The 25,403-nt window shown below is 44.7% G+C and overlaps 1 protein-coding gene across 2 annotated transcripts in view; it reads left to right on the plus strand.

The window, feature by feature from the left end:
* Positions 1 to 73: 73 nt before the first annotated feature.
* The window catches only part of LOC123443804 (regulator of telomere elongation helicase 1 homolog), a 29,644-nt gene continuing 4,314 nt past the window's right edge, over positions 74 to 25,403 (plus strand). Inside the window, exons 1-23 of one of the 2 annotated variants that reach the window (XM_045120335.1) lie at positions 75 to 261; positions 367 to 623; positions 841 to 980; positions 1,302 to 1,383; positions 1,495 to 1,645; positions 2,104 to 2,266; positions 2,357 to 2,533; positions 2,724 to 2,848; positions 3,073 to 3,124; positions 3,585 to 3,726; positions 3,837 to 3,991; positions 4,080 to 4,171; positions 4,242 to 4,349; positions 4,431 to 4,499; positions 5,016 to 5,102; positions 5,757 to 5,816; positions 12,520 to 12,635; positions 13,002 to 13,059; positions 13,186 to 13,276; positions 24,025 to 24,080; positions 24,168 to 24,623; positions 24,758 to 24,903; positions 25,007 to 25,113. In XM_045120335.1, the coding sequence (XP_044976270.1) occupies positions 160 to 261; positions 367 to 623; positions 841 to 980; positions 1,302 to 1,383; positions 1,495 to 1,645; positions 2,104 to 2,266; positions 2,357 to 2,533; positions 2,724 to 2,848; positions 3,073 to 3,124; positions 3,585 to 3,726; positions 3,837 to 3,991; positions 4,080 to 4,171; positions 4,242 to 4,349; positions 4,431 to 4,499; positions 5,016 to 5,102; positions 5,757 to 5,816; positions 12,520 to 12,635; positions 13,002 to 13,059; positions 13,186 to 13,276; positions 24,025 to 24,080; positions 24,168 to 24,623; positions 24,758 to 24,903; positions 25,007 to 25,085 (2,964 nt within the window). In that variant the 5' untranslated portion in view covers positions 75 to 159 and the 3' untranslated portion in view covers positions 25,086 to 25,113. Of the gene's footprint in view, positions 262 to 366; positions 624 to 840; positions 981 to 1,301; positions 1,384 to 1,494; positions 1,646 to 2,103; positions 2,267 to 2,356; positions 2,534 to 2,723; positions 2,849 to 3,072; positions 3,125 to 3,584; positions 3,727 to 3,836; positions 3,992 to 4,079; positions 4,172 to 4,241; positions 4,350 to 4,430; positions 4,500 to 5,015; positions 5,103 to 5,756; positions 5,817 to 12,519; positions 12,636 to 13,001; positions 13,060 to 13,185; positions 13,277 to 24,024; positions 24,081 to 24,167; positions 24,624 to 24,757; positions 24,904 to 25,006; positions 25,114 to 25,403 lie in introns of both variants that reach the window. The other variant, XM_045120336.1, reaches the window with a different exon arrangement.

Here is a 25,403-nt window from a genome sequence, read left to right on the forward strand (position 1 = left end):
TCGACGGTGCGCCGCGCGGTTGCCCGCTGTTGGAGATGCTGTGAAGTGGATCCGAGCTCGGGACGGTAACTACCCAAAATCCTCTCTTTTCGTCCCCCTCCCCACTCCTTCCCCCTCGTACCCCCGACCCCTCCTCCATCTCTCCCTCCGGCCGCCGCAATGCCGGTCTACCGTATCCGCGGCGTGGACGTCGACTTCCCCTACGATGCCTACGATTGTCAGATCACCTACATGGACCGTGTCCTCCAGTCACTGCAGCAGGTGACTAGCCAATCCCAAAAACCCCATCACCAAACCCTACCCCGCGCCGCCCATTCCTCCATTTCTTCTTACTCGTTTTGACTTCATCTCTGGATCGATGTACAGGGTAATAACGCGCTGCTCGAGAGCCCTACGGGGACGGGGAAGACGCTCTGCCTGCTCTGCTCCGCGCTCGCTTGGCGGCGCACCTACGGGGAGTTTCTGCGGGGCGGTGGGGCCGCGGGAGGCAGCCAGCCATCGGGGAGCCAGCAGTCTGGGGCATCCGCGACTCAGTCATCGCCGTACCCCGTGATTATCTATGCCTCCCGGACGCATAGCCAGCTCCGGCAGGTGATCAAGGAGCTCAAGGCCACCAGCTACAGGTTCATACCATAGTTTGAGTAATTACCCTCTGTCCATGATTGCACTTCGTTCTTAGTGGAGCGCTGATTGTGTGGAAATGTATGCTGTTTAGTAATTCATGATGAATGTCCTGTCGTCGAGGTCCAGAGTTGTCCCCGGGTGCTGCAGTTATAGTTTGGACTAAATTTCATAGTCCCTTCACTGTTAGTAGTTGATTTTTGGTGCATAACTTCACAGGCCGAAAATGGCAGTGCTGGGCTCCCGTGAGCAGATGTGCATCCATGAAGAAGTGAGCAAACTCCGGGGAAAAGCACAGAACAATGGTTGCCACTACCTCTGCAAGAAGCGCAGGTGCCGTCATAACAACATTGTCACTGGTAAGTGCAACTACATCTTTTCTTGGTATACACGTCCTTAAAATTGACTCTACACAAAAATAAGCGGCAGTGATGGAAACTTGCAACCCTGTTTCCAAGTTTTTAAATTTTATACTAGGTGTGTTGCTGTAACTGCCACAACCTATAGGCATGTAACTGCCCTTCAAGACAGATGTTATGTTCTTTTTGTTACGTTGATTGGATATTTGTATGCAATCTCCCTTTCTTCACCTTGCTACCTTAATTTGTTATGGCCCATTTAAAAATGAATGTTGTTTGTTAATTAACCATATGATTACACACGGACGGCATTTCTTGTAGAATACATGAAAAACAACACCGAGCTTGGGACTGAGCCTTTTGACATTGAAGACTTGGTTAATATTGGAAGAACCAAGGGCCCGTAAGTTTTATATTTCGTTCTTCCTAACTTGCATACTATACAGTATACAGACACTGAACCAGACATGCATATGCATTCTTCCAAATAACATTTGCTGTTTTTTTACTGTAGTTGCCCATATTACATTTCCCGGGAGCTTTCCAAGTCGGTTGATATTTTATTTGCTCCTTATAACTATCTCATTGATCCGGGAAATCGGCGTTCCTTAACTGGCATATCATGGGACAATGCGGTACTTATATTTGATGAAGCACACAATCTGGTAAGGAAATGTGCACATAATTGTTTAAGTATATATGGATTGCTCAACCTTCTCCATAACTTTGGACTTTTGATTCTATTGGTTGGTGTATGAAACTTAATATGGTATCCGACCCAAGAGGTCTTGGGTTCAAGTCTTGGCTTTTGCATTTTTTTATTTAAATGCTCGCCCTCTTTCCGTCCATGTTTAGGCCTTATTGAGCCCAAACATGAGAGGGGTTGTTATGTCTGGATTGCACAACCTTCTCCTTAAGTTCGGACTTTCCGTTGTACTGGTTGGTGCATGAAACTTAATACATTATTTAACTTAGTAACTGAACTCTCTTGATGCACTTTAGCCTTGAATTTTGAAGAACCCAGCTGCAAAAACATATGTTCCTGATATCCATTTTGAGACGATATTCTTGCAATATCCTCATGGTTTGTTTTGAATTTGCAATTACTTTTTTTTTTATTCAGGAGAGTATATGCGCAGATGCCGCCTCTTTTGACTTGCTTACCAGCAACCTCACTTCTTGTATCACGGAAGCTCAAGAATGCATCCAATTGTGTTCATTCAAGAGGTCCACTGAAAATTCTGCTGAAAAACAATTTGACCCAGAAAACTATGCTATCCTCAAAGGTTACTCAAAGTTCTCACGCCATTTACCTTTCAGTTTGATGACTGTGAAAGTGAGTTTTCCTCATGTTAATAGTGGAACTCTTTTTCCAGCTCTTTTATTGGCACTTGAAAAAAAAATCGGTGAGCTTGTAATTGATTCCAAGGAGCTGGGTTACACAAAGCCTGGGAGTTACATATACGAGTTCCTCTCTGAACTCAATATTACGTCTGAAACATCCAAAAAGCTTATTGAGACTATTGATAGTGCTTCTCTACTGCTCGAGGAAGGTAATTGTCTTTTATATGATTCCTTATTCCATTTGAATGCATTTCATTTTCTTTGTGATTAGTTAACACCAAACCTGCCAATCTTTCCAGAGTCCTGTTTTTTTATTTCAGTTCACCACATTGAAATTTCTGTAGATTTTCATGGTTCATGCAGTAGCTGAGCTCCGTTGTTTTATTCCTACATATTCAGGAAATTCTGGTGAAACTAAAGCTGGTGTTAAGGCAAAGTCCACTGTGTCTAGATTGGAAACAATTAGAGATATGCTTGACATAATATTTAAGGGTGGTGGTCAAAACCATGCGAAGTATTATAGTGTAAGTTTCTCTGCCTTGCGTAAGTCTTACTTCTCTCATCTGTACTATTGGACGATGAATTATACACATCCATGTATGTATGATGATGATATATGCATGACTTCTAGTATGGCTTCACTCGTAGTCTTGTCATCTATTCTCTTTCTATGCTTTGCGGTATAAGCTTGCGTACTTTATTGGCAATTGTGTACTCTTACAACCAGACTCAAATATTTTGTTTCCAGTTTCATGTGAATGAATCTCGACAGACATCTGGTGACTCATTGCAAGTTTACGGTAAGTACAAAGCATGCCTATTATTCTATACTGCGTGTTTATTTTATCTAATTTTATTTGGTTCCATGACTCATAACCATATGTGGTACTCAATACATTCACCTGAAATGTTTTTTGCTCTCACTTATCTGTTCCTTTTTTAAGGACTTATCTGTTCCTTTCTTATATCATATCTGTAACATAAGCATAATTATAATCCCTTTATCTAAATAATGGTGGTGGAAGCCGCAAAATCCGCTATCAAGATTTCTACTAAAGCATGGAGCATTTAGTCTTTCTGTCACTTGATTAATTCTAAGTTACATGCATAACTTCATTGACTCCAGGCAGTTTCATAATTCCTTGTAACCATAGAATTATAGAAAAGCACATTTAAGTCATAAATATGTTGACGTCAGCTAGTCTCCTCAATGATTAACTCGTTGTATTGTCTGCTATCAACATTTTCATGTATTTGCAGGTAAGGCTTCAAGGACTCTTAGTTGGTGGTGTTTTAACCCAGGGCTTGCTATGGAGGAATTTCTGAAGTTGGGTGTACGCTCCATTATTTTAACTTCTGGAACTTTATCTCCTTTAGACTCGCTTGCCATGGAATTAAACCTGTAAGTAAAACTCTAGTTTAATTCTCCTTTACTTGTTTATCGACTTGAACCTTTGCCTTTATGTTCATTTCTCTATTTGATGTCAATGCAATATGTTTCCCTGCATCCAGTGAGTTCCCTGTCAGGCTAGAGAATCCTCATGTCATTTCTCAAGATCAAATCTGGGTTGGAGTTGTGCCTGTGGGGCCATCAGGACACCCACTTAATTCTTCTTATCGGACGCGTGAGACTGTAAAATACAAACAAGAATTGGGCACTGTTATAGGTAGGCAGTTCAAAGTTTGAACAGTATGCAGCAGCTTGTATTTTGAATTAGCTGCCGTATGCATTTGATGTATGCGCTTGTTTTGCAGTTAATTTTGCCCGTATTGTGCCAGATGGTCTCCTTGTTTTCTTTCCTTCATATTCTATGATGGACAAGTGTATCGACTACTGGAAAAATAGGGTCTGTAATTACATGAGTTAATCCCAACCGTTTGTGCTATTTCTCCTTGAGCATTTTGAATCCCTTGCAGAACCATGAACATTCAGTGGATGATAGCACAATTTGGCAGAGAATGTGCAAGCATAAGCAGCCAGTTATAGAGCCTAGGCAGTCTTCAAACTTCCCAAATGCAATTGAGGTTTTGAGATCATTTATTAGTTCCCACTTGAACTTTGAACTTTCCATGAGCTCAGATAACTCTATACCATGTGATTCGCAGGATTATGCAGCCAAATTACGCGATCCTTCTACTTCTGGGGCAATTTTTTTTGCAGTTTGTCGCGGCAAAGTTTGTTCTTGTTCATTCTTACAGCTTCTGTTTTGTATTGTACCTTTTGATGAAATATTGATTTTAGTTTTCTTTTGCTAAAAGTTCAATGTTTCTTTCGGTTAAAGCATTCTTTCCCAATCCTAATTGTGCTATTTGGTCTATTGTAAATTTACAATTCTTAATTTCAATAATTTTTGGTTTGTCAGAAGACAATGAATGTTTAAGTTTTCAGTGACTATAAAGAAAGAATGCTGTAGTGCTAATAGAAGTTGTATTATTGTTGGATCACTGTCTTATGAAAAATGTAATGCCATACTAAAAGTCTAAAATAGAATGGTGAATAGGAAATGCTCATCTGTGGCACAATGAGTATGACTAAACAGAGAAGCCGTTTGACTGTAGTGCTACAGTTAACTAAGGTGCTATTCAAAGGATGGATTTATTGTTATGTTAGGGGTGGACACTTCAAATTGTAGCTGTTTAGTTAACATAAAGATTGCACATCCATTATTTATGCATTTTATACTTTCACAGGTTAGTGAGGGTCTTGATTTTGCTGACCGTGCTGGGAGAGCTGTAATAGTTACTGGAATGCCCTTCTCCACCCCGACTGATCCTAAGGTCTTCCTTGTTTTGTTTCCCGTCTCATCATTTTTCTGTGGATTCCCATCCTTATCATAGTATAGTAAGAGGGGATTACAAGTGAAACTCTAATTGGTTGGAAAAAGCATGACAAGGTATTAACCACATTATTTTACTGGACGGGTATGCTGCCTCCTTTTTTCCATTCTTACAACCAGTGAAGGTTTTTTCATTTTCCACTGGCAGTTGTCTTCCAGAAGAGTTACCTATGTGGCCTTCAACATTGGGTTTGGTGCATGCGTTTAGAAAATAATGCCTCCGTTCCATATTAGTTCTCGCTGACGACTAATATGGAACGGAGGGAGTACTTCATTTTCTTTTTTGTAAAACTTGAATTGGTGCTGTAGCTAGGCTGGAAATAGTTTCTGATCTTTTCTCTGAGAAAATACTTTCCTGAATCTACATAAGCTTTTGACACCTTGTACAGAAATTAAAAAAATTTGTTTGTCAGCTACTCGTCAACTAGCCTACAAACACACTGTCATGATGTGAGAACCTCCATTTTTCTGTTCGGGCAGACATATAACTCTCAAGTTTCAGAAATATATAGTGTTTGTGTTACCCATAAGAGTAGTTTCATTGTCCTTTATTCCTTAAGTAAATCTTGCCGTTTCCCCTTTCTGGTTGTTTCAGGTCCGGCTCAAGCGTGAGTATTTGGATAAGCAGGCTAAACCATCTAATAAAAACCCAAAGGTTAATATTTTCTGTACTAAATTTTGAATTTTCTATTTGAGAAGAGTTGTGTTGCGCTTGCTGTGAGCATTTAACTCAGACCACTCCAAACTTGGTGTATGGAAGTAGACGAGCGTTGTTTGATTGTTAAGAGCATGTCCAGCCATTCGCCCCCCGGGGCCTGAAATAGCGCCGCCTGGGGATTCGCCGGTGCTAAAAACGGCAGGGGGGGGGGGGGGGTCGGGTTTCCAGCCGCCCACCCAAGGGCGCCCTCCAGCCGCCGCTTTCGGCCCAGTTTCGGCGCAAACTTGGCCCACTTTTGGCCCATATTCGGCATTCTTCAGCACAAATTGAACAACAATAGTTATTTTTATCACATAATTCATCACAGAAATCAATACAAATCAAAAAATAGTTTAACAAGTCAGTACAAATAAAAAATCGAGCTAGGCGTTGCCCTTCAGCCTTCATAGGTGCTCCACCTAATTGTGTTGCAGTTGTTGATGCACCTGTGGGTCTCGGATCTCCTAATGCATGTTGAGGAAGGCAGTCCAGGTTGCCGGTAGCTGGTGATCAACTTGGGCAAGAGGACCTTGCCTGTAATATGGTTCAGTATCAAACACTGGCTCCTCCTGCTCGCTCTCAATGATCATGTTGTGCAAGACAACTAAGCAAGTCATGACTTTCCACATTTGATCTTTCGATCAGGTCTGAGCGGGTTACCGGACAACAACAAAACGAGATTGAAGCACACCAAATGCCCGCTCGACATCCTTCCTGCAAGCTTCTTGACGCTTGGCAAAATAGGAGTGCTTGCCTCCTGGTGCAGAATTTGAGATAGTTTTCACAAATGTGGACCATCTCGGATAGATGCCATCTGCTAGGTAGTATCCCTTGTTGTAGTGGTGCCCATTGACCTCGTAGTTAACCGGAGGAGCATGACCTTCAACAAGCTTGGCAAAGACATTCGAGCACTGCAATACGTTGATATCATTGTGAGTTCCTGGCATACCAAAGGAGTGCCAAATCCAGAGGTCATGTGTGGCCACTGCCTCAAGTACCACACTACAACCTCCTTTGGCGCCTTTGTACATCCCTTGTCAAGCAAATGAACAATTTTTCCATTTCCAATGCATGCAGTCGATACTTCCAAGCATCCCAGGAAATCCTCTTTTTGCATTTTGTGCTAGGATCCGAGCAGTTTCTTCAGCATTGGGTGATCGCAAATATTGAGGTCCAAAAACTGCCACCACTGCCCTGCAGAACTTGTAGAAACACTCAATGGTGGTGGACTCGGCCATGCGTCCATAGTCTTTCAGAATATCACTGGGAGCTCCGTATAGAAACATCCTCATAGCTGTCGTGCACTAATGGAGCAAGGTGAATCCAAGTGTGCCGGTGCAATCCTTTTTGCACTTGAAGTAGCTGTCAAACTCTCTGATGGAATTCACAATCCTGAGGAAGAGTTTCCGGTTCATACGATAATGGCGCTGGAATACTTTATCGCCGCGTAGAGGAGCGTATGCGAAGTAGTCGGCATAGAGCAAGCAATAGCCTTCTAGTCGATGCCTCTGCTTTGCCTTTAGCCGACCCGACGCCGAGTCACCTCACCGTGGCTTTGCATTGCTCGCGAATAGGCCGGCCAGAGAGGTGAGGACCACGAGGTGTTCTTCATCCTGGGCGTCGGCATCGGCTTCCTCCTCTAGTAGCGCCGCGAACGTCTCCTTGTCGTCGGAGTCCATCACCCAGGCAAATCTTCGAACACCTGGCGGGTGTGGCGGATGCGCGGCCGCGTACGTGCTCGGAGCGCCGGGAGAACTCGCCAAGAAGCGGGGGGCGGGGGAGGGGCGCGAAGCCGCGGCGAACCCTACATCCGTCGACGGGGAGATGGCCTTTGTAGCGGCGGTAGGCAGGTGGGCGGCGCCGGAATCGGCACGGTGGCGAAAGGTGTGGTGCGTGAGGGGTGGTTCCGGAGAAGAAAAATACCTATTTTCGCCTGACAAGGGCCTGACACGTCGTTTTTCCTTCCGCCTGCGTCCCCAGCGCGTTGGGTTCGGGCTGGGACCGTCGAGGCCAATTTCGGCCCTAACCGGCGAAAAAACGGCTCCTGGGGGCACGACTGGGCCGTTTTTCCCTCGCTGGCGGGAAAAAATGGCCTGGGGAGGGCCTGTTGGGGGCGCGGCTAGAGATGCTCTAAGTGCATAAAACTCCATGGGAATGCGTAAAGAAGAAAATGCCGAAGTCACCTAGTGTAGGAACCAAAACATCTTCTCACCACTCAGACCTCAGAGTTGAAAGGAAATTTATGAAGATTATACATTTTCTGAAAAAGAAAAAAAAATCTTATGTAACTGGTTTCTTTGAAGCATTGAATCACCGTGACTTAACTGGAAATATTATTTTGTTCTGGTACATTTTACTAAGTTCACCGATTGGCGGACATATATGTAAGTAAGTAGAGATAGAGGTAAATGGTGTGAGTACTCGAATTTAAATATATTCAATTAGCACGTGTACATTGCAAAGAAAGAGCTTAAGATGAACAAGCCAATCAAACAATCCAAAGTATTGATATGCTGATAGCTAACTACCATACAACACAAAATGGACACACATAGTGTCACGCTCGAGAATGTCACATGTGTAAGTAATGTACATCCCAATACAACCACACACAAAATCAGATCACAAAACTCCAAACAAAATTCGCCCAACAGCTCTGAAAAAACTACATAAAACACGCCGAGTAGGGTTACCTTCCTGCTCGTGCTCCTCCCCCACGTGAAATTGCCCTCCCATCCTACAATCCCCAAGAAGTAAGAACAATATCAACGACACATTAGGATGGGATTATCTCGAAATTTGCACCTAACCGAATGACACAACGACCTGGAATTCACCTTTGACGGCACGACCAACTGCAGGATGGCGCTCGCCGACTTCTTCCACTGGGAGGGAGGCGCACAACCGAATCAAGACTAGCGTCTATCCGTCCCCCTGCCCCCGCCCCCTCCCCCTGCGCGTTTTTTGTGCCTTAATCGTGTTGCAGGGATCCAAAAAACACGGGAGGATGTATGTGTTGCATGTATTTTTCTTACCATGCTACAGGGATCGGGAGTACATTCCAAGGTGGGAGGAAGTAGGGGCCTTTGCATGGAAGATGCTTGACGTGTGATTGGGAAAGGTGGATATGTTGGCAAAGTCAGAAGTGTACCTCTCAAGATTATAGATAGTCAAAATGATCTAAAAATGCAATTTTATCACTGTCAAAGTAATGATAAACATGCATTGTCACCGTAGAAGTTAGTGGAACCAAGGCCCATGTCGACGTTATCAAAATGTCCTCCCTTAGACCCCCACCCCCCACGCGTGTGCGCCCAAAGGTGTAAGATCAGCACACATTGAAAGCAAAACAATTATGTTGCGCAAACACCAGAAACCATATAACATCCTGAAAATTATATCTAGACGAATTGTGTTTTTGTGTGTGTGTGTGGGGGGGGGGAGCGTTAGTTTGGCTGATGCACAAGATGATGTGAAGCCCGAAATCTGGATTTGAATCTCCACCTGCTCTATGCAGCATGTGCCAACATGAGTTCCCTAGAGAGTGATTACAACACGCAACATTGCATTGCCGATGAAGTTCATCCTTGATTATGAATCTCTACAAGCTCTAAAGCATGGGAGGCCCGTCTTCTTCGAATCAAGCAATGGTCGAGGAACTTGAATCCTTGACAAATACCACCATGGCAGCATGGCTGGCTCAAGAAGGTACCTCAAACTACTTGCTTTTGGGGTAAAATGACCGCATCCAACATTACCCTCTACAGGTTTTAGGCACTTCACATCCATGAGAATATCCAAGGGCTTGCACAAGTTCATTTTCAGCATTTCCGATGTCTTGTCATGGACAAGTGGAGTTTAACGGGCTTCCAACAATATTTTCTTTGATAGAGAACCTTTCAAATAAATTTGTGGTAAAAGTTACCAATCTTCCTGATCTTATACATGATCAATAGTCTGAGTGCCATTTAGGCCGTCTTGCTTTAAAAAATAAAACTCCCCCGAAAAAGTTCCTTAGTCATATTGTTGTTCCTTTAATCAATTAGATGTGGTTATATCGGGAACTTGGAGCAAATGTACTTTATGCATTCAATGTAAGTCCATCCCCGTCAAGCTGGTAGTTGGGGACTAGTTCTTGATGTTATCAGAGCGTATGCCCCGCAAGTAGGCCACAAGGTTTGGAGTGAAGACAAGGTTAGGGGTCTACCTATTGGCGAGAAGCTCTTAATAAGACGAGACCTCAATGGCTAAGTGGGTACATTTAACACAGGTTTTGTAGGGGTGCATGTGGGTTTGGCTAAGGCATCAGGAATTAAGGAGAAGATGTCTTAAGCTTAGCTCTAGCCTACGACATGATCATAGCTAACATCCTCTTTAAAAGAGAGAATCACATCTAGTAACTTATAGTAGTGGTTGACACTCCAGCAAGATCGATTTCGTCCTCGCGTGCTTACCTAGATTGTAAAGTGATACCTGGAGAGAGTGTTGTCCCTCAACGTAGGCTTGTGGTGGCCGACTTCCTCTTCCCGATTCGTGTCGAGCGGGATAAACGCGCCAAAGTCACTGGAACAAAGTGGTGGAAGCTCGGGGGGGGGGGGGGACTCAAGCTTTCAAGGAGAGGGTCATTAAGAAGGGCCGTTGGGAGGAAGGAGGTGATGCGAACAATATGTGGATGAAGATGGCGACTTGCATTCGTAAGATGCGAACAATATGTGGATGAAGATGGCGACTTGCATTCGTAAGGTGGCTTCACAGGAGTTTGGAGTGACTAAGGGAAGTAGAAGCAAAGCTAAAGACGCATGGTGGTGGAACGATGATGTCCAGAAGGTTATTAAGGAAAAGAAAGACTGTTTTAGACGCCTACACATGGATACGAGTGCAAGCAACATATGTAAGTACAAGGTGGCAAAGAATGCCGCAAAGCGAGCTGTGAGTGAAGCAAGGGATCAGGCGTAAGAGGACCTCTACCGGCACTTAGAAATGAAGAAAGGCGAAAGGGACATCTATACGGTGGTCAAGACCCAAGAGAGGAAGACGAGGAATGTCAACCAAGTCAAATGCATCAAAGACAGAGCAGATCAACTCCTCGTGAAGGATGAGGAGATGAAGCATAGATGGCCGGAGTACTTCGACAAGCTGTTCAATGGACAATGGGAGCTCTACCATTGAGTTGCACGACTCCTTTGATGGTACCGACATGCGTTTTTGTGCGACGAATCCAGGAGTATGAGGTCAGGGAAGCTTTAAAAAGGATGAAAGGAGGCAAGGCGATGGGCCCTGATTGTATCCCCATTGAGGTGTGGAGAGGTCTGGCCTTGGAGACATAGCGATAGTATGTCTAGCTAAGCTTTCCAACCTCATTTTTCGGGCAAGCAAGATGCCAGAAGAACGGAAGATAGAGTATATTAGTGCCAATCTTCCAAGAACAAGGGGGTGTTCAAAGTTGTACTAATTACCGTGGAATTACGTTTATGAGACATACAATGAAGTTATGTGAGAGTTATTGAGCACCTCTTAAGAAAAATGACAAGCGTGACAAAAAATCAGTTTGGTTTCATGCCTGGGAGGTCGACCATGGAAGCTATTTTCTTGGCACGTCAACTTATGGAGAGATACAGGGAGGAAAAAATGGACCTTCGTATGGTGTTCATTGACTTGGAGAAGTCTTATGATAAGTACCGCGGAATGTCATGTGATGGGCCTGGGAGAAGCACAAAGTCCCAACAAAGTACATTACCCTCGTCGAGGACATGTACGATAATGTGGTGAAAAGTGTTTGAACAAGTGATGGCGACATTGATGACTTCCCAATTAAAATAGGACTGCACCAAGGGTCAGCTTTGAGCCCTTATCTTTTTTGCTTTGGTGATGGATGAGGTCACAAGGTATATACAAGGAGGTATCTCATGGTCGATGATAGTCGTATGGGGTTAATAGAAAGTTAGAGCTAAGGAGACAAATTTTTGAATTGAAAGGCTTTAGACATGAGGTATGGTTTCAATACTACTAGGCACGAGGAGGCGGAGGTTAGCCTTGATGGGCAGATGGTATCTCAGGAACCTTTCGATATTTAGGGTCAATGTTGCAGAAGGATGGTGATATCGATGAAGATGTTAGCCATCGAATCAAAGCCGAATGGATGAAGTGACACAAAGCTTTCTTTGTGACTAGAGTGCCACAAAATCTAAAAGGCAGGTTCTATAGGACGGCGATTCGAACAGTAATGTTGTATGACGTGTTGGCTGACTAAAAGGCGTCATGTTCAACAGTTAGGTGCAGCGGAGATGCGATTTTCAAATGGATGTGTGGCCACACAAGAAAGCATCGGGTCCGGAATGATGATATACGTAAGAGTTGGGGTAGCACCGATTGAAGAGAAACTTGTCCAACATTGTCTGAGATGGTTTGGGCATATACAACGCCTCAACATGGGAGGAGTCTGTAAAGAGAGATATGAAGGACAGGAATATCATCAAAGAACTAGCCATGGAGAGGGGTGCGTGGAAGTTAGCTATCCACGCGCCAGGACCATGAGCTCTAGTCTACCCCAACTTGTTTGGCACTAAAGGATTAGTTATTGTTGTTGTTTTTGTTGTTGTAAGTAATTTCATCCCTCTGCTTTCATACTTGGAATTTAAAATGAATTTTAAACATTTTGTAGGCTTTGACAGGAGAGGAGTGGTATGTGCAACAAGCAGCAAGGGCTGTCAATCAGGCTGTTGGACGTGTCATCAGACATCGCCATGACTATGGAGCAATTATTTACTGTGACGAAAGGTCTAAATCCAGTTATATGTTCCCTGCAAGGAGTATATGCATAGTTTTCTGCTAAACCTCCCAACGGGATAACACCACAATAAAGTGTTTTCAGTGTTCCACCTTTGCTTTGTGCGTTTCCCCTGTTCTACATTTCTGCTGTTTTAGCATTCCAGATGGCTTTTCTGTAAGTATACATTTTTTATGAGGAAACAGTAGGGGAAACCTCTACAGCAACCCTAGCCCTTACATTGTTAAGGAGCTTAACCAGTCAATGAGAAATGAGCCAACTGTCCCTTTTGAAGGAGACAATCCACCTAGCATAAGAAGACACTTTCAATAATCCTTGAATTAAGTGAGTTTCTTGACACTGCACATGATTTGCAGGTTTGTGTGGCCAAATTACCAATCCCAGATGTCCTATTGGCTCAAACCTTATATAAAGGTATGCTTGTTGATTTTGTCCTGCCTCTTTGAGATATCTCTACTAATATTTTCCTTTTGTATAAAGGTATTCTTATTGATTTTATCCTGCCTCTTTGAGATATCTCTACTAATATTTTCCCTGCAGTGCTACTCAAAGTATGGGGAAGTAGTTCAAACACTGACAAGATTTTTCCGGGATAAAGTTTGTGTAGACCCAAAAGAGATGGACTGTAATGGTAAGGATCCTGTTTTGAATCTTGAGATGGTACTCTTTGTTTGCTTTTGTCATTCTTTTAATACCAGTTGTGGTCCGCTGAAATATTTAATTGATTGTTATTTCAAAACTTTTGCCTGGTTTGCTTCTTGATGGTTTGATCTGCGAAGCTTGCTAAAACATGGGCTTAAATGGTGACTAAATTTCATATTGACTCAACCTTTTGGAGCTTGAACTGAATTTTGGTGATATTAATTGGTGGAAAATTCTCATCCAGAGCACATCGGCAAGGTTCTATATTTAGTTAATTACCCTGCCAAATTATAGCCTGCAGCCCACGTAAGGTAGTGGCAGTGCTACCAATTATTGGGTCATAGATGTAAGGGGCCAGTTAGATTAGTAATTTGGGAAGGTTTGCTGGTCAGATCATTTTAGAAAATCCAACCCTTACCAGTTAACACATAAGCCAACATGCCAGCACTACCTGCAGTGCTGGTGGATGAGCAGTCTGCCATAGTTCACGAGCTCGAAGGTGTTGAATACACAAACTTGAACACTAATTTTGACTATGTTATGTGGGGGCAGACATATAGTCGTTGTGGTCGCCGCTCGGCACCCCCGCAGTCTAGTTTAGAGATAACACCAATACCAGTTAACACATAAGCCAACATGCCAGCACTACCTGCAGTGCTGGTGGATGAGCAGTCTGCCATAGTTCACGAGCTCCAAGGTGTTGAATACACAAACTTGAACACTAATTTTGACTATGTTAACATATAGTCGTTGTGGTCACCGCTCGGCACCCCCGCAGTCTAGTTTAGAGATAACACCAATACAAGACAAATCCGCTCCTGCTAATCCTCCAGATTAGGAGAACACATCAACATGAAGAATTCCTATTGATGGGAGGATTGCTACTGCAAGCAGAGTCCTTGAGTAGAATTACCATTGATAGGAAAGCTACAGGTTAATTCATATAGAATAGGCCATAGGTTAGTTCGTATTAGACATGGAGTCAGAGACTCGGAGTCGGTTTTTAAGGCAGACCCTCTATATATATGAGGTAGCCACCATGAGATTTAATCAAGCAAAGAATTAGAAGACATCCCATCTTTCTCTGCCCCTCAGCTCCTCACACATAACATCTGCACCTAGGGCCTCCCGCCCAAGTGCTCCCATATTGATCCTAATATAATCTTCCCATACAGATTGCGTTCCCACAAATCAATTTGTGACAGACTATCGAAATTTGGAAGAAAGAATAACCCAAATGATAACGGCCACACATGTGTCATCTCTACATTTCGTCCACACGCCTTAATCTTCGTCTGGTCTGGTTTGCACGAATCTTGACGATTTCTAACGGAATTGGAGTGCCACGTAGGCGTAGTGTGCAGTGTGGGGGTTAGAGCCTCGCCCACACGGCCTTGCACGACCTGCAGCATGCGGTTGCCAGCTTCGCCGTGTGGGTGAACCGGTCCTCGCCCATACGGACACCATCCAGTCCACGTCATGTGGGTGAACTGCTCTTCGCCCACACAACGCTCGTACGGTGATAGATGGCAACTACAACTATGCATATGTGGCAACTAGTTAATCACACATGGCAACTATGGTTGACCATACATGGCAACTATAGTTGGACCACACGTGACAACTAGTTAATCACACATGGCAACTATGGTTGACCAGACATGACAACTATGGTTTGACCACACGTGGCAACTATGGTTGACCATACATGACAACTATGATTTGATCATCCGTGGCAACTACCATTAGTTAGACATGACAACTATAGTTAACGAAAACAGAGAAGTTGCCATAAAAAAATGTCAGGGTAGAATTGCTTCGTGCCACACATACGGGGTGGGGATGAGTAATTGTTGTTGGGCGTGTGGCACGAAGTAGCTGCGCCCGGACGTGTGGGCAGTTCTAATCTTTGCCCACACAGGATCGTGTGGGCTGCCTCTTGGATATGCCACACAGGATCGTGTGGTCGGGTGTCCAATGTGCCACACGTGTGGTGAATATTGCGACCCAAGAATTGTAGAACGGGAAGGGGGGAGGACTACCTTGCAATGGGACAAGCTTTTCCTGGTTGCTCCCGTGTGGTGTTGTGGCTGCTGTGGCGGCTGGCTCTCACGGGAGGGACTGGGAGCTCCACCTTCTAGGTCTTCTCAAGAGCTGGGCCTTGTGGGCTTAAGTGAGATGGGCCAGACAGCCCATAATGGTTCAACACTCCCCCTCAAGATGGGTGGTAGATATCTAGCATTCCCATCTTGTCACATGCCAAGTTACAATCCTTTGTTCCCAGTCCCTTTGTTAAGCAATTTGCAAACTGCTGCCCAGAGCTGACATGAGTAAGACCGATGATCCCAACATCAAGTTTCTCTTTAATGAAGAAGCGATCGATTTCCACATGTTTTGTCCTGTCATGTTGAACCGGATTATTAGCAATGGCTATAGCGGATTGATTGTCACACCACACCTTCAAGGGCCCCTTCCTTAGAAGTTTCAACTCGCTCAGTACGTACTTCACCTAGAGCATCTCACACAACCCTTGAGATAAAGCTCTATACTCAGCTTCTGCTGTTGATCTAGATACAACAGGTTGTTTCTTGCTTCATGACACCAAATTTCTTCCCACAAACACACAGTAGCCAGAAGTTGATCTTCTATCATCTTGACAACTAGCCCAATCAGAGTCACTATAGCCATCCACCTCAAGGTGTTCACTCTTCCCAAACCACAACCCTTTACCCGGAGTCCCCTTCAAGTATCTCAGGATTCTGTGCAGGATATCAAGGTGCCCACTCCTTGGTTCATGCATGTATCTGCTTACCACCCCCACAACATACGTAATGTCAGGCTTGGCATGACACAAGTACAATAATCTCCCAACCAATTTCTGATAATCTTCCTTATTCACTAGATCTCTTGATTGTGCTGTCACTTGATGATTTTGTTCAATCGGAGTAGGGGCAACATGACGTCCCATCATGCCCATGTCACTCAAGAGATCCAAGGTATATTTTCGTTGGCACATAGAGATTCCCTTCTCTGTCCGAGCCACTTCAATGCCAAGGAAATATTTTAGGTTGCCTAGATCCTTTACCTCAAACTCCTTGCTCAAACAACCCTTTAATCTCTGTATTTCCTCCTTATCATCTCCAGTGATAGTAATGTCATCTACATAAACAGCAAAAGTGGTGATTTTCCGATCAGAGCGTTTGTAGAACATCGTGTGGTCACCGTTACACTGACCATACCCCATACCACGGATAGCACGTCTGAACCTATCAAACCATGCCTGCGGTGATTGCTTCACTCCATACAAGGATTTCTTCAGCCTACATACCTTCCCCGTGGTCTTTGAAGTACCAAAACCTGGCGGTATCTCCATGTACACTTCTTCCTGCAACTCACCATATAAGAAGGCATTCTTGACATCTAATTGATGCAACTTCCACCCAAAGTTTGCAGCACAAGAGACCAATATCCTAACCGTGTTCATCTTTGCCACGGACGCAAATGTCTCATCATAGTCAATTCCATAAGTTTGACTATATCCTCCGGCGACCAATCTGGCCTTATACCGTTCCACCTTACCCTCAGGATTCTGCTTCACTGTATAGATCCACTTACAACTCACTGCTTTCTTTTCTGCCGACAATGTGGTTAGCACCCATGTCTTGTTTTTCCTCAGTGCTTCCAACTCTTCTATCATCGCTTTGCGCCACTTCGGATCTTGCTTTGCAGCCTTCCAATCCTTTGGGATTGACACAGTTTGAAGGGATGCAACAAACGCCTTATATGAAGGTGACAAATCCTTATAAGACACAAAATTGCCAATATCAAGGTCATCACAAGCATCATCCTTTGGTAGAGTCTTCCTTGCTACTTCACCCTTCCTTGTTGCTTCACGTGTAGCCTTTCGCAACGCAATGGGCAACTCCACCGTGTCAGATGAGCTTGCCCCACTGTCTTGCTGCTCCCCCTGTACTGTTGCCTCACTGCCTTGCTGCTCCCTATGTACTCTTGCCTCACTACCTTGCTGCTCCCCTGCACTTGTGGTTGCCGTCGAGAGTACACCAAGGTATTTATCTGCCATCGATCTCGAACAGGAACCTGGAGAGCACCAATCTTAAGTGTACCGACACTTGGTTCGACATGAACGTGCACATCATCATTAGTGAGAGTACTAACCAAAATTGTACCCACTATTGGTTGGACCTGAACCTACACATCATTATCAGTGTTAATGCCGACAGAATCACTGTGAGTATGGGACACCTCCTTCTCCCCCTCTTGACCATCATGCATAGGGTGTAGGTGGTCAAGCTCTGCAAACAACAGACTGAGATCAGTCGGCTCGCCATAGAATGGCTCAGACTCCCTGAAGGTAACATCCATACTTACAAACCTGCGTTTTTCAGAGGGACACCAACATTTATACCCATGCTGACTAGAAGAGTATCCCAGAAAAGATACACTTCACTGCTCGAGGATCAAGTTTGCCAACAGATGGTCGGTGATCATGAACAAAACAGGTACTGCCAAACAGCTTTGGGGGGACAACAAACTTATTATCTCCAGCGAGCAACTCAGCCGGAGATTTCATGCCTAGTATCCTGGAAGGTGTACGGTTGATCAGGTATGTAGCTGCCACAACTGCTTCATCCCACAAGAACTTTGGCACATTCATGGTAAACATCAACGACCGAGCAACCTCCGCACATGAAGTTTGATGAAGAATCCCTTGGCCAGCCATGAAAGCCCCAAAAATGTTGTTGACATACTCTGTGCCATTGTCAGTCCTAAGCACCTTGACCTGCACCTGAAACTGGTTCTTTACAAGAGCATGGAAGTTTTGAAAACAACTAAACACCTCATCTTTGTGACACATCAAGTAAATCCAAGTCATACGAGAATAGCAGTCGATGAAGGTAACAAAATACTTCTTTCCATTCATTGACACTACTGGGCTAGTCCATACATCCGAATGAATAAGCATAAAGGGAGATATGCTCCTAAGCCCCTTACTCACATATGAGGCTCGTGTGTGTTTTGCATATTTGCAAGCATCACATGTCAACTTGCCCTTGCCTATTGCACACATAACATCCGGAAATATTCTACTCATCTTATCAAAAGATACATGCCCCATCCTGCAGTGATGGATCATCGCCTGCTTCTCCTTGTCCTCCATGGTCGCAGCATACACCAAGTCCGGCTGCACCTCCTGGTCCATGCACCAGAGCCCCTTACGCCTGGTGCCAGTCCCAACCATCTGGCTTGTCTGGCGCTCCTGAATCAAGCAACCGAACTTGTCAAGGATCACAGGACAATCTATTTGATCAATGAGAGCACTGAAAGAGACCAAATTGACAGGAAAAGCTGGCACATATAAAACTGACGATAGCAGTGCATTTGACTGTGCCAACCCCTATGACAGGCTGATTTGTACCATCAGCAGTTTGAATAGTGCCCTTGTGAGTAGGAGGATGCTTATTGTAAGACTCAAACACACAGGAATTACCCGCAACATGCTTAGATCCTCCAGAGTCTAGGACCCACTCTGGAGCATCCATATTAGGAGTAACAGATGCCTTTGTCGGATTACCTTCATCAATGGAGGCCCAGTGAGCAAAGTCTCCATAGGTAGACTCATCAACCGCCTCGCCCTTTGATTTCACAGTGTCTCCTTCAACTACCATATGTGCCCTCTGGCCCCTGGGTTTCCTGAGTGACCACCTCTGCTCCAAGAAGGTTGACCCCCTGAGGTCCCTATATATCCACCTCCGCCTCTAGCCTGCCTGCCTCTGCCAGTTCCTGCCTCTGCCAGTTCCTGCCTCTGCCAGTTCCTGCCTCTGTTGTATCCCCTGCCTCTGCCAGTTCCTCCTTTGTTGTATCCCCTGCCTCTGCTAGTTCCTCCTCTGTTATATCCCCTGCCTCTGCCACGAGTTGGACATTCCCTCTTCCAGTGACCTACCTCCCTACATATATGACATTTGTTGGGATCTTCCCACTCCATGCGCTTAGTGACTGCAAATGTCAAAGTCGGTGCAACCTTCACGTCTGCATGCTCAAGAGATAGCCTCACCTCCTCTCGAGACATTGGTGCAATAGTCTCCTCAATAGATAGTTGGCAGGAGAGGTTGGTGCAACAAGGATGCCCCCCTTCCATGAAAGCAACCACTGTACCCTTCCAACAGTTTCAGCACACGCCTGCGTGCAATCCACTTGCGCCCTGACTCGATGCAAGCCGCATCATAGAGTTCCAAAGGATCACAATTATCCTGCTCCGCCCACAAAGCCTGCAGCTCTGCCACATAGACCATCACGGACATGTCGTCACCTTGGCGCAACCGACTGATCTTTCCCTCAATCTGAGTGATTAGCATGAAATTACCCTTGCTTGAGTATTGGGTGGAGAGGGTCTTCCATATCTCGGCGGACGTGGATAGTCCCTCCACAGAGCGTTCAATGGAGGGCACCACTGAGTTAAACAACCAGCCAACGAGCACAGAGTTTATGACCTTCCACCTCTTTCCCTCCGCGGTATTCTTGTCTCCTGGTTCATCAATGGTACCCAATAAGTGCCCATCAAGTTCCTTCTGTTCTACAGCCAACAATGCCCTCCTGGACCAACTCAAGTAATTTGTGGCCCCCTCCAACTTCATGTCCAGGGGTGACATTTCGAGCTTCTGAGCCACTTCTTGTCGAGGAACGATGGCCCCAGAGTCGGACTCTGCGAGGATCTTAGCAAGCTTCTCGAAAGCCTCAGCAAGCGCATTTGGTTCAGCCATCTCCGATACGGTAACCAGCAACTGCAGCCCTCAGCAGCACAACCCTACAACTGCACAGTTGGTCCCTTTACGCCCCTTGGCTAGCAGCAGCACCCAAGTGCAAGCAGCAACCACAGCCGCTTCCTCCAGCAGCAGTTCTCTTCCTCCTTCCGCTGCAAACAGCAGCAGGTCTCTTCCTCCTTCCTCTGCAAACAGCAGCAGTTTCAGAGGATCTTGGCCTCCAACAGCAGCCAACCCCCTCAGCAGTTCTCCAGCTCACACTGCAGCACAACAAGGAGCTGCCCTTCTCCACTACCGTTCTCCTCTTCTCCTCCCGCTGCACCACAGCGCGCCACGCTGAGGAGCAAGCAGCAGCCGCAGCAAGAGGTACAAGATCTTTGGGAAAGCTCCACTCTCGAGGAGACCAACCAGCTCCTCAGCTGTCTCCTCCTTCCTCTGCCGCGCATCACAGCAGCTCCACCTCTCCTTCCCGCCGTGCAGCCAATGAGCCGCACCTCCTGCGCAGCCACGCCGATCTGCCGCCGCTGTGCCGGACGCCGCCCAAATCCGCCGCCACCTCGCCAGACGTCACCGCCGTCTCCTCAGGCCCCGCCGTCGCTGGCCTCTGATACCATGTAGAACGGGAAGGGGGGAGGACTACCTCGCGATGGGACAACCTTTTCCTGGTTGCTCCCGTGTGGTGTTGTGGCTGCTGTGGCGGCTGGCTCTCAAGGGAGGGACTGGGAGCTCCACCTTCTAGGTCTTCTCAAGGGCTGGGCCTTGTGGGCTTAAGTGAGACGGGCCAGACAGCCCATAACGGTTCAACAAGAATAATACTTGTACCTCTTTTAAAGTTTGACTCAAATTGTGCCTACATGTTCTAATTTCTACGCATGGTCCCATCGCTTGGTTTTGCATGCGAAGTCATGCATCATGTTGTCATAATATCATCACCTTTTTTGTATGATACTGCAAGAGTCTCTTTACAACCCACTTCTGCATAACAACAACAAAAACAAAGCCTTTTAGTCCCAAACAAGTTGGGTAGGCTAGAGTTCAAAACCATAAGATCTCGAAACCAAGTCATATTTCTGGCACGTGGAGAGGTAACTTCCACACACCCCTTTCCATGGCTAATTCTTTGGTGATATTCTAGGCCTTCAGATCTCTCTGTACAGACTCCTCCCATGTCGAGTTTGGTCTACCCCGATCTCTCTTGACATTATTAGCACGCCTTATCCGTGCTCTATGCACTGACGCTTCTGGAGGCCTGTGTTGTATATGCCCAAACAATCACAAATGATGTTGGACAAGCTTCTCTTCGATCGGTGCTACCCCAACTATATCACATATATATCCATCTCAACATGCGCGTCTCTACTACACCTAGCTGTTGGACATGTTATCTTTTAGTTGACCGACATTTTGCGCCATACAATATCGTAGATCGAATCGCCGTCCTATAGAGCCTGCCTTCTAGCTTTTGTGGCACTCTCCTGGCACAAAGGACTCCAGAAGCTTGGCGCCACTTCATCCATCCGCTTTGATTCAATGGCTCACATCTTTATCGACATCATCATCCTTTTGCGATGTTGACCCCAAATATCGACTGATATCTTTCTGAGGTACCACATGTCCATCAAGGCTGACCTCCTCGTGCCTAGTGATACTGGAACCGTACCTCATGTACTCAGTTTTAGTTCTACTAAGACTAAAACCTTTTGATTCTAAAGTTTGTCTCCACAACTTAACTTTGTATCAACCCTGGTTTGACTATCGTCAACTGGCACCACATCATCCGCAGAGAGCATACACCATGGGATATTTCCTTGTATATTCCTTGGTCATGCATGTCATTCTTCTTAAGCGGTGCTCAATGACTTTCTCCCATAGCTTCATGGCTCATCAGCTTAATTCCACGGTAATTAGTACAACTTTGAACATCCCCCTTGTTCTTGAAGATTGGTACTATTGTTTAAAAAAAAGATTGGTACTACTATACTCTGCCTCCATTCCTTCGAACATCTTGTTTGACCAAAAATGAGGCTGAAAAACTAAGTTAGTCATACTATCACCATGTCTCCAAGGCCTCTCCGTACCGCAATGGGGAAACAATCAGGGCCCATCGCCTTGCCTCCTTTCATCCTTTCCAAAGCCGCCTTGACCGTAGACTCCTGGATTTGTCGCACAAAACTTCTGTTGGTAACATCAAAAGAGTCGTCTTGCTCAATTTGGAGAGCTCTCATTCTTTCCATTGAACACTTTGTCGAAGTACTCTCACCATCTATGCTTGATTTCTACGTCCTTCACCAAAAGCCAACCCGCTCCTACTTGATGCATTTGACTTGGTTGACATCCTCGTCTTCCTCTCTTGGATCTTGGCCATCTTGTAGATGCCCCTTTCACCTTCCTTTGTGTTTGAACGCTTGTAGAGGTCCTCATATGCCTAACCCCTTGCTTCACTCACAACTCGCTTTGTGGTCTTCTTTGCCACCTAGTACTTCTTTATGTTGTCCGCACTCCTATCCAAGTATAGGCGTCTGAAACAGTCTTTCTTCTTAATAGCCTTCTCGACATTATCGTTTTACCACCAGGCATCGTTATCTCCGCTTCTACTTCCCCTGGTCACCTAAACTCCTTCGAAGCCACCTTTTGAATTCAAGTCGCCATCTTCATTCACATATTGTTTGCATCACCTCCTTCCTCCCAAGAGCCCTCCTTGATAACCTTCTCCGCCTCCTTCCTCCCAAGAGCCCTCCTTGATAACCTTCTCCTTGAAAGCCTGAGCTGCCCCCTCCCCCGAGCTTCCACCATTTTGTTCTAGCAACTTTGGTGCGCTTATCCCGTTGGACACGAATCCGAAAGCGGAAGTCAACCACCACAAGTTTAAACCGGCTGTTGAATGCTGATTATAGGTTGGTCCATTCTGTACAGTACAACAATGGAAAAGAACAACATGACATTTCTTGCAGTTCTGGTTTATATGCTTATGAAGTGCTGTGTTTAATTACTACTCCCTCTGTTCCATAATATAAGGTGCATCAGTTTTCGTGCAAGTCAAACTTATGTATGTTTGACCAAGATTATAGAATAAAATATCAACATATACAATAGAAAATATGTACAACAACAACAAAGCCTTTAGTCCTAAACAAGTTGGGGTAGGCTAGAGGTGAAATCCATAAGATCCCGCGACCAACTCATGGTTCTGGCACATGGATAGCCAGCTTCCATTGCCCCCTGTCGATGGCTAGTTCTTTGGTGATGCTCCAATCCTTTCGATCTCTTTTTATGGACTCTTTCCATGTCAAGTTCGGTCTACCCCGACCTCTCTTGACATTATCAGCATGCTTTAGCTGTCCGCTATGCACTGGGGCTTCTGGAGGCCTGCGTTGAATAAGCCCAAATCATCTCAGACGATGTTGGACAAGCTTCTCTTGAATTGGCGCTACCCCAACTCTATCTCGTATATCATCATTCCGGATTCGGTCCTTCCTTGTGTGGCCACACATCCATCTCAACATGTGCATCTTCGCCACACCTACCTGTTGCACATGTCGACTTTTAGTCTGACAACACTCAGCACCATACAACATTGCGGGTCGAAGGGCCGTCCTATAGAACTTGTCTTTTAGCTTTTGTGACACCCTCTTGTCACAGAGAATGCGAGAAGCTTGACGCCACTTCATCCATCCGGCTTTAATTCGATGGTTCATACAATTGAGAATAAATAAAATATGAAAATACTTTTCGTGATGGATCCAACAATACAAATTTGGTACGATAGATATTGATATTTTTTTCTAAAAACTTGGTCAAACATGCACATGTTTGACTTTAAAAAAACTTAATACACCTTATATTTCGGAATGGAGGGAGTGTATATTGTATTTGGGCTGTGCATGTTTGACTTTTGAAAAAACTTAATACACTTTATTTATATTTTATATATACCATTTAAGAATTGAAAAAAATGCAGATAGTGTTACACCGCCTGCAGACAAATGTCTGCCGCAGAAGATTGTATCTGACTCGGTATGTCTATATCCTTTGCATTCACATTGATAATCAGTATTCTGTTTAGTACTTCCGGTTTATAGATGGTATTCTATCTCTTGCTAGCCTGCCACAGCAGTAAATGGGCACCGGGGAACTACAGTATCATTGAATGCAACCACCAGAAAAAACAACTATATGAAGTTTACCCAGATCACTCCTGCCAATCGCACCACCCTTCCTATGAAACATGGCTGTTCCACATCTTCACAGCACGTATCCTCAAGGGGCCAAATTTCTCAGGATTCTCAGGTTGTTGATTTGATCGATAATGCGGCCATGCATGGACAATTGAAGGAACATGCCTTAAAGTCTATGAGACTTAAGAAGGCTAAAATAGCAGATGTCTCTTCACAATTGAAACATAATGTTGAGTCGAGAGCTTTGACTGGAAACCAAGGTCAACAATCTACACCTCCATCGAAAAGAAGTACCATTGAACAAGCATGTGAAAAGAATGAGGCTATTCAAGAAAGATGTGGTGGCCCGGAATCTACTACTGGACCGGCCTTCTTGAAGTTGGTATGCTGCTTGCGCTTGCTCTCTGTAATTTGATTTTGTCTTGCGCTTTGCGGAGTAAGTGCTATCTTGTTAGTATGTTTATTGTTGCACTCATGTATGTGATAATAATCCTTAACTTTGAATATTTTTACTAGGCTCGAGAAAAGCTCAGTACTGCAGAGTATGGAGAGTTTGTTGAATTTATGAAGGCCTTAAAATTGAAAACCATGCACATCAAAGACTCACTTGAAGCAATAGCGAAACTGTTTTCTTCTCCAGGGCGACTCACACTTCTTGAAGGGTAAAACTGCATGTGTTGTAATCTTCATTATTTATTGTGCTCAGGACTTAACAGACAATTAACTATTAAACCTTTGATATATCTTGTTCTCATCTGCTTACAGGTTCAGGGTCTTTGTTTCTAAGAATCATCTTCCATTATATGAGCAGCTTGTTAAAAAATATACCATGGCTAATACATAATGACATCATCTGTTGCACATATTTAAAGGCATGTTCCGCTCCACTCTTTTATTGTGATGTTATTTATTAAATGATAGTTGCAGTGTACCTTACCCTGACTATTTGCCAACATAATACTTTATTATTCGTGATACTATCTCTGTTGCCAATAGATCTCGCCTTGGAATGTGCAGTCAAACTTTTAAAACACTGACCACTAAAACAAACTAAACCTTGCCAACATAATACTACCCCCGTCCTAAAATATAAGATGGAGGTAGTACTTTATTATTCGTGATATTTGTTAGGAAGTATTAGTATTGGTCTAGGAATCCTTAT

Source organism: Hordeum vulgare, chromosome 3H (assembly GCF_904849725.1).
Source record: "Hordeum vulgare subsp. vulgare chromosome 3H, MorexV3_pseudomolecules_assembly, whole genome shotgun sequence".
Taxonomy (NCBI): Eukaryota; Viridiplantae; Streptophyta; class Magnoliopsida; order Poales; family Poaceae; genus Hordeum; species Hordeum vulgare.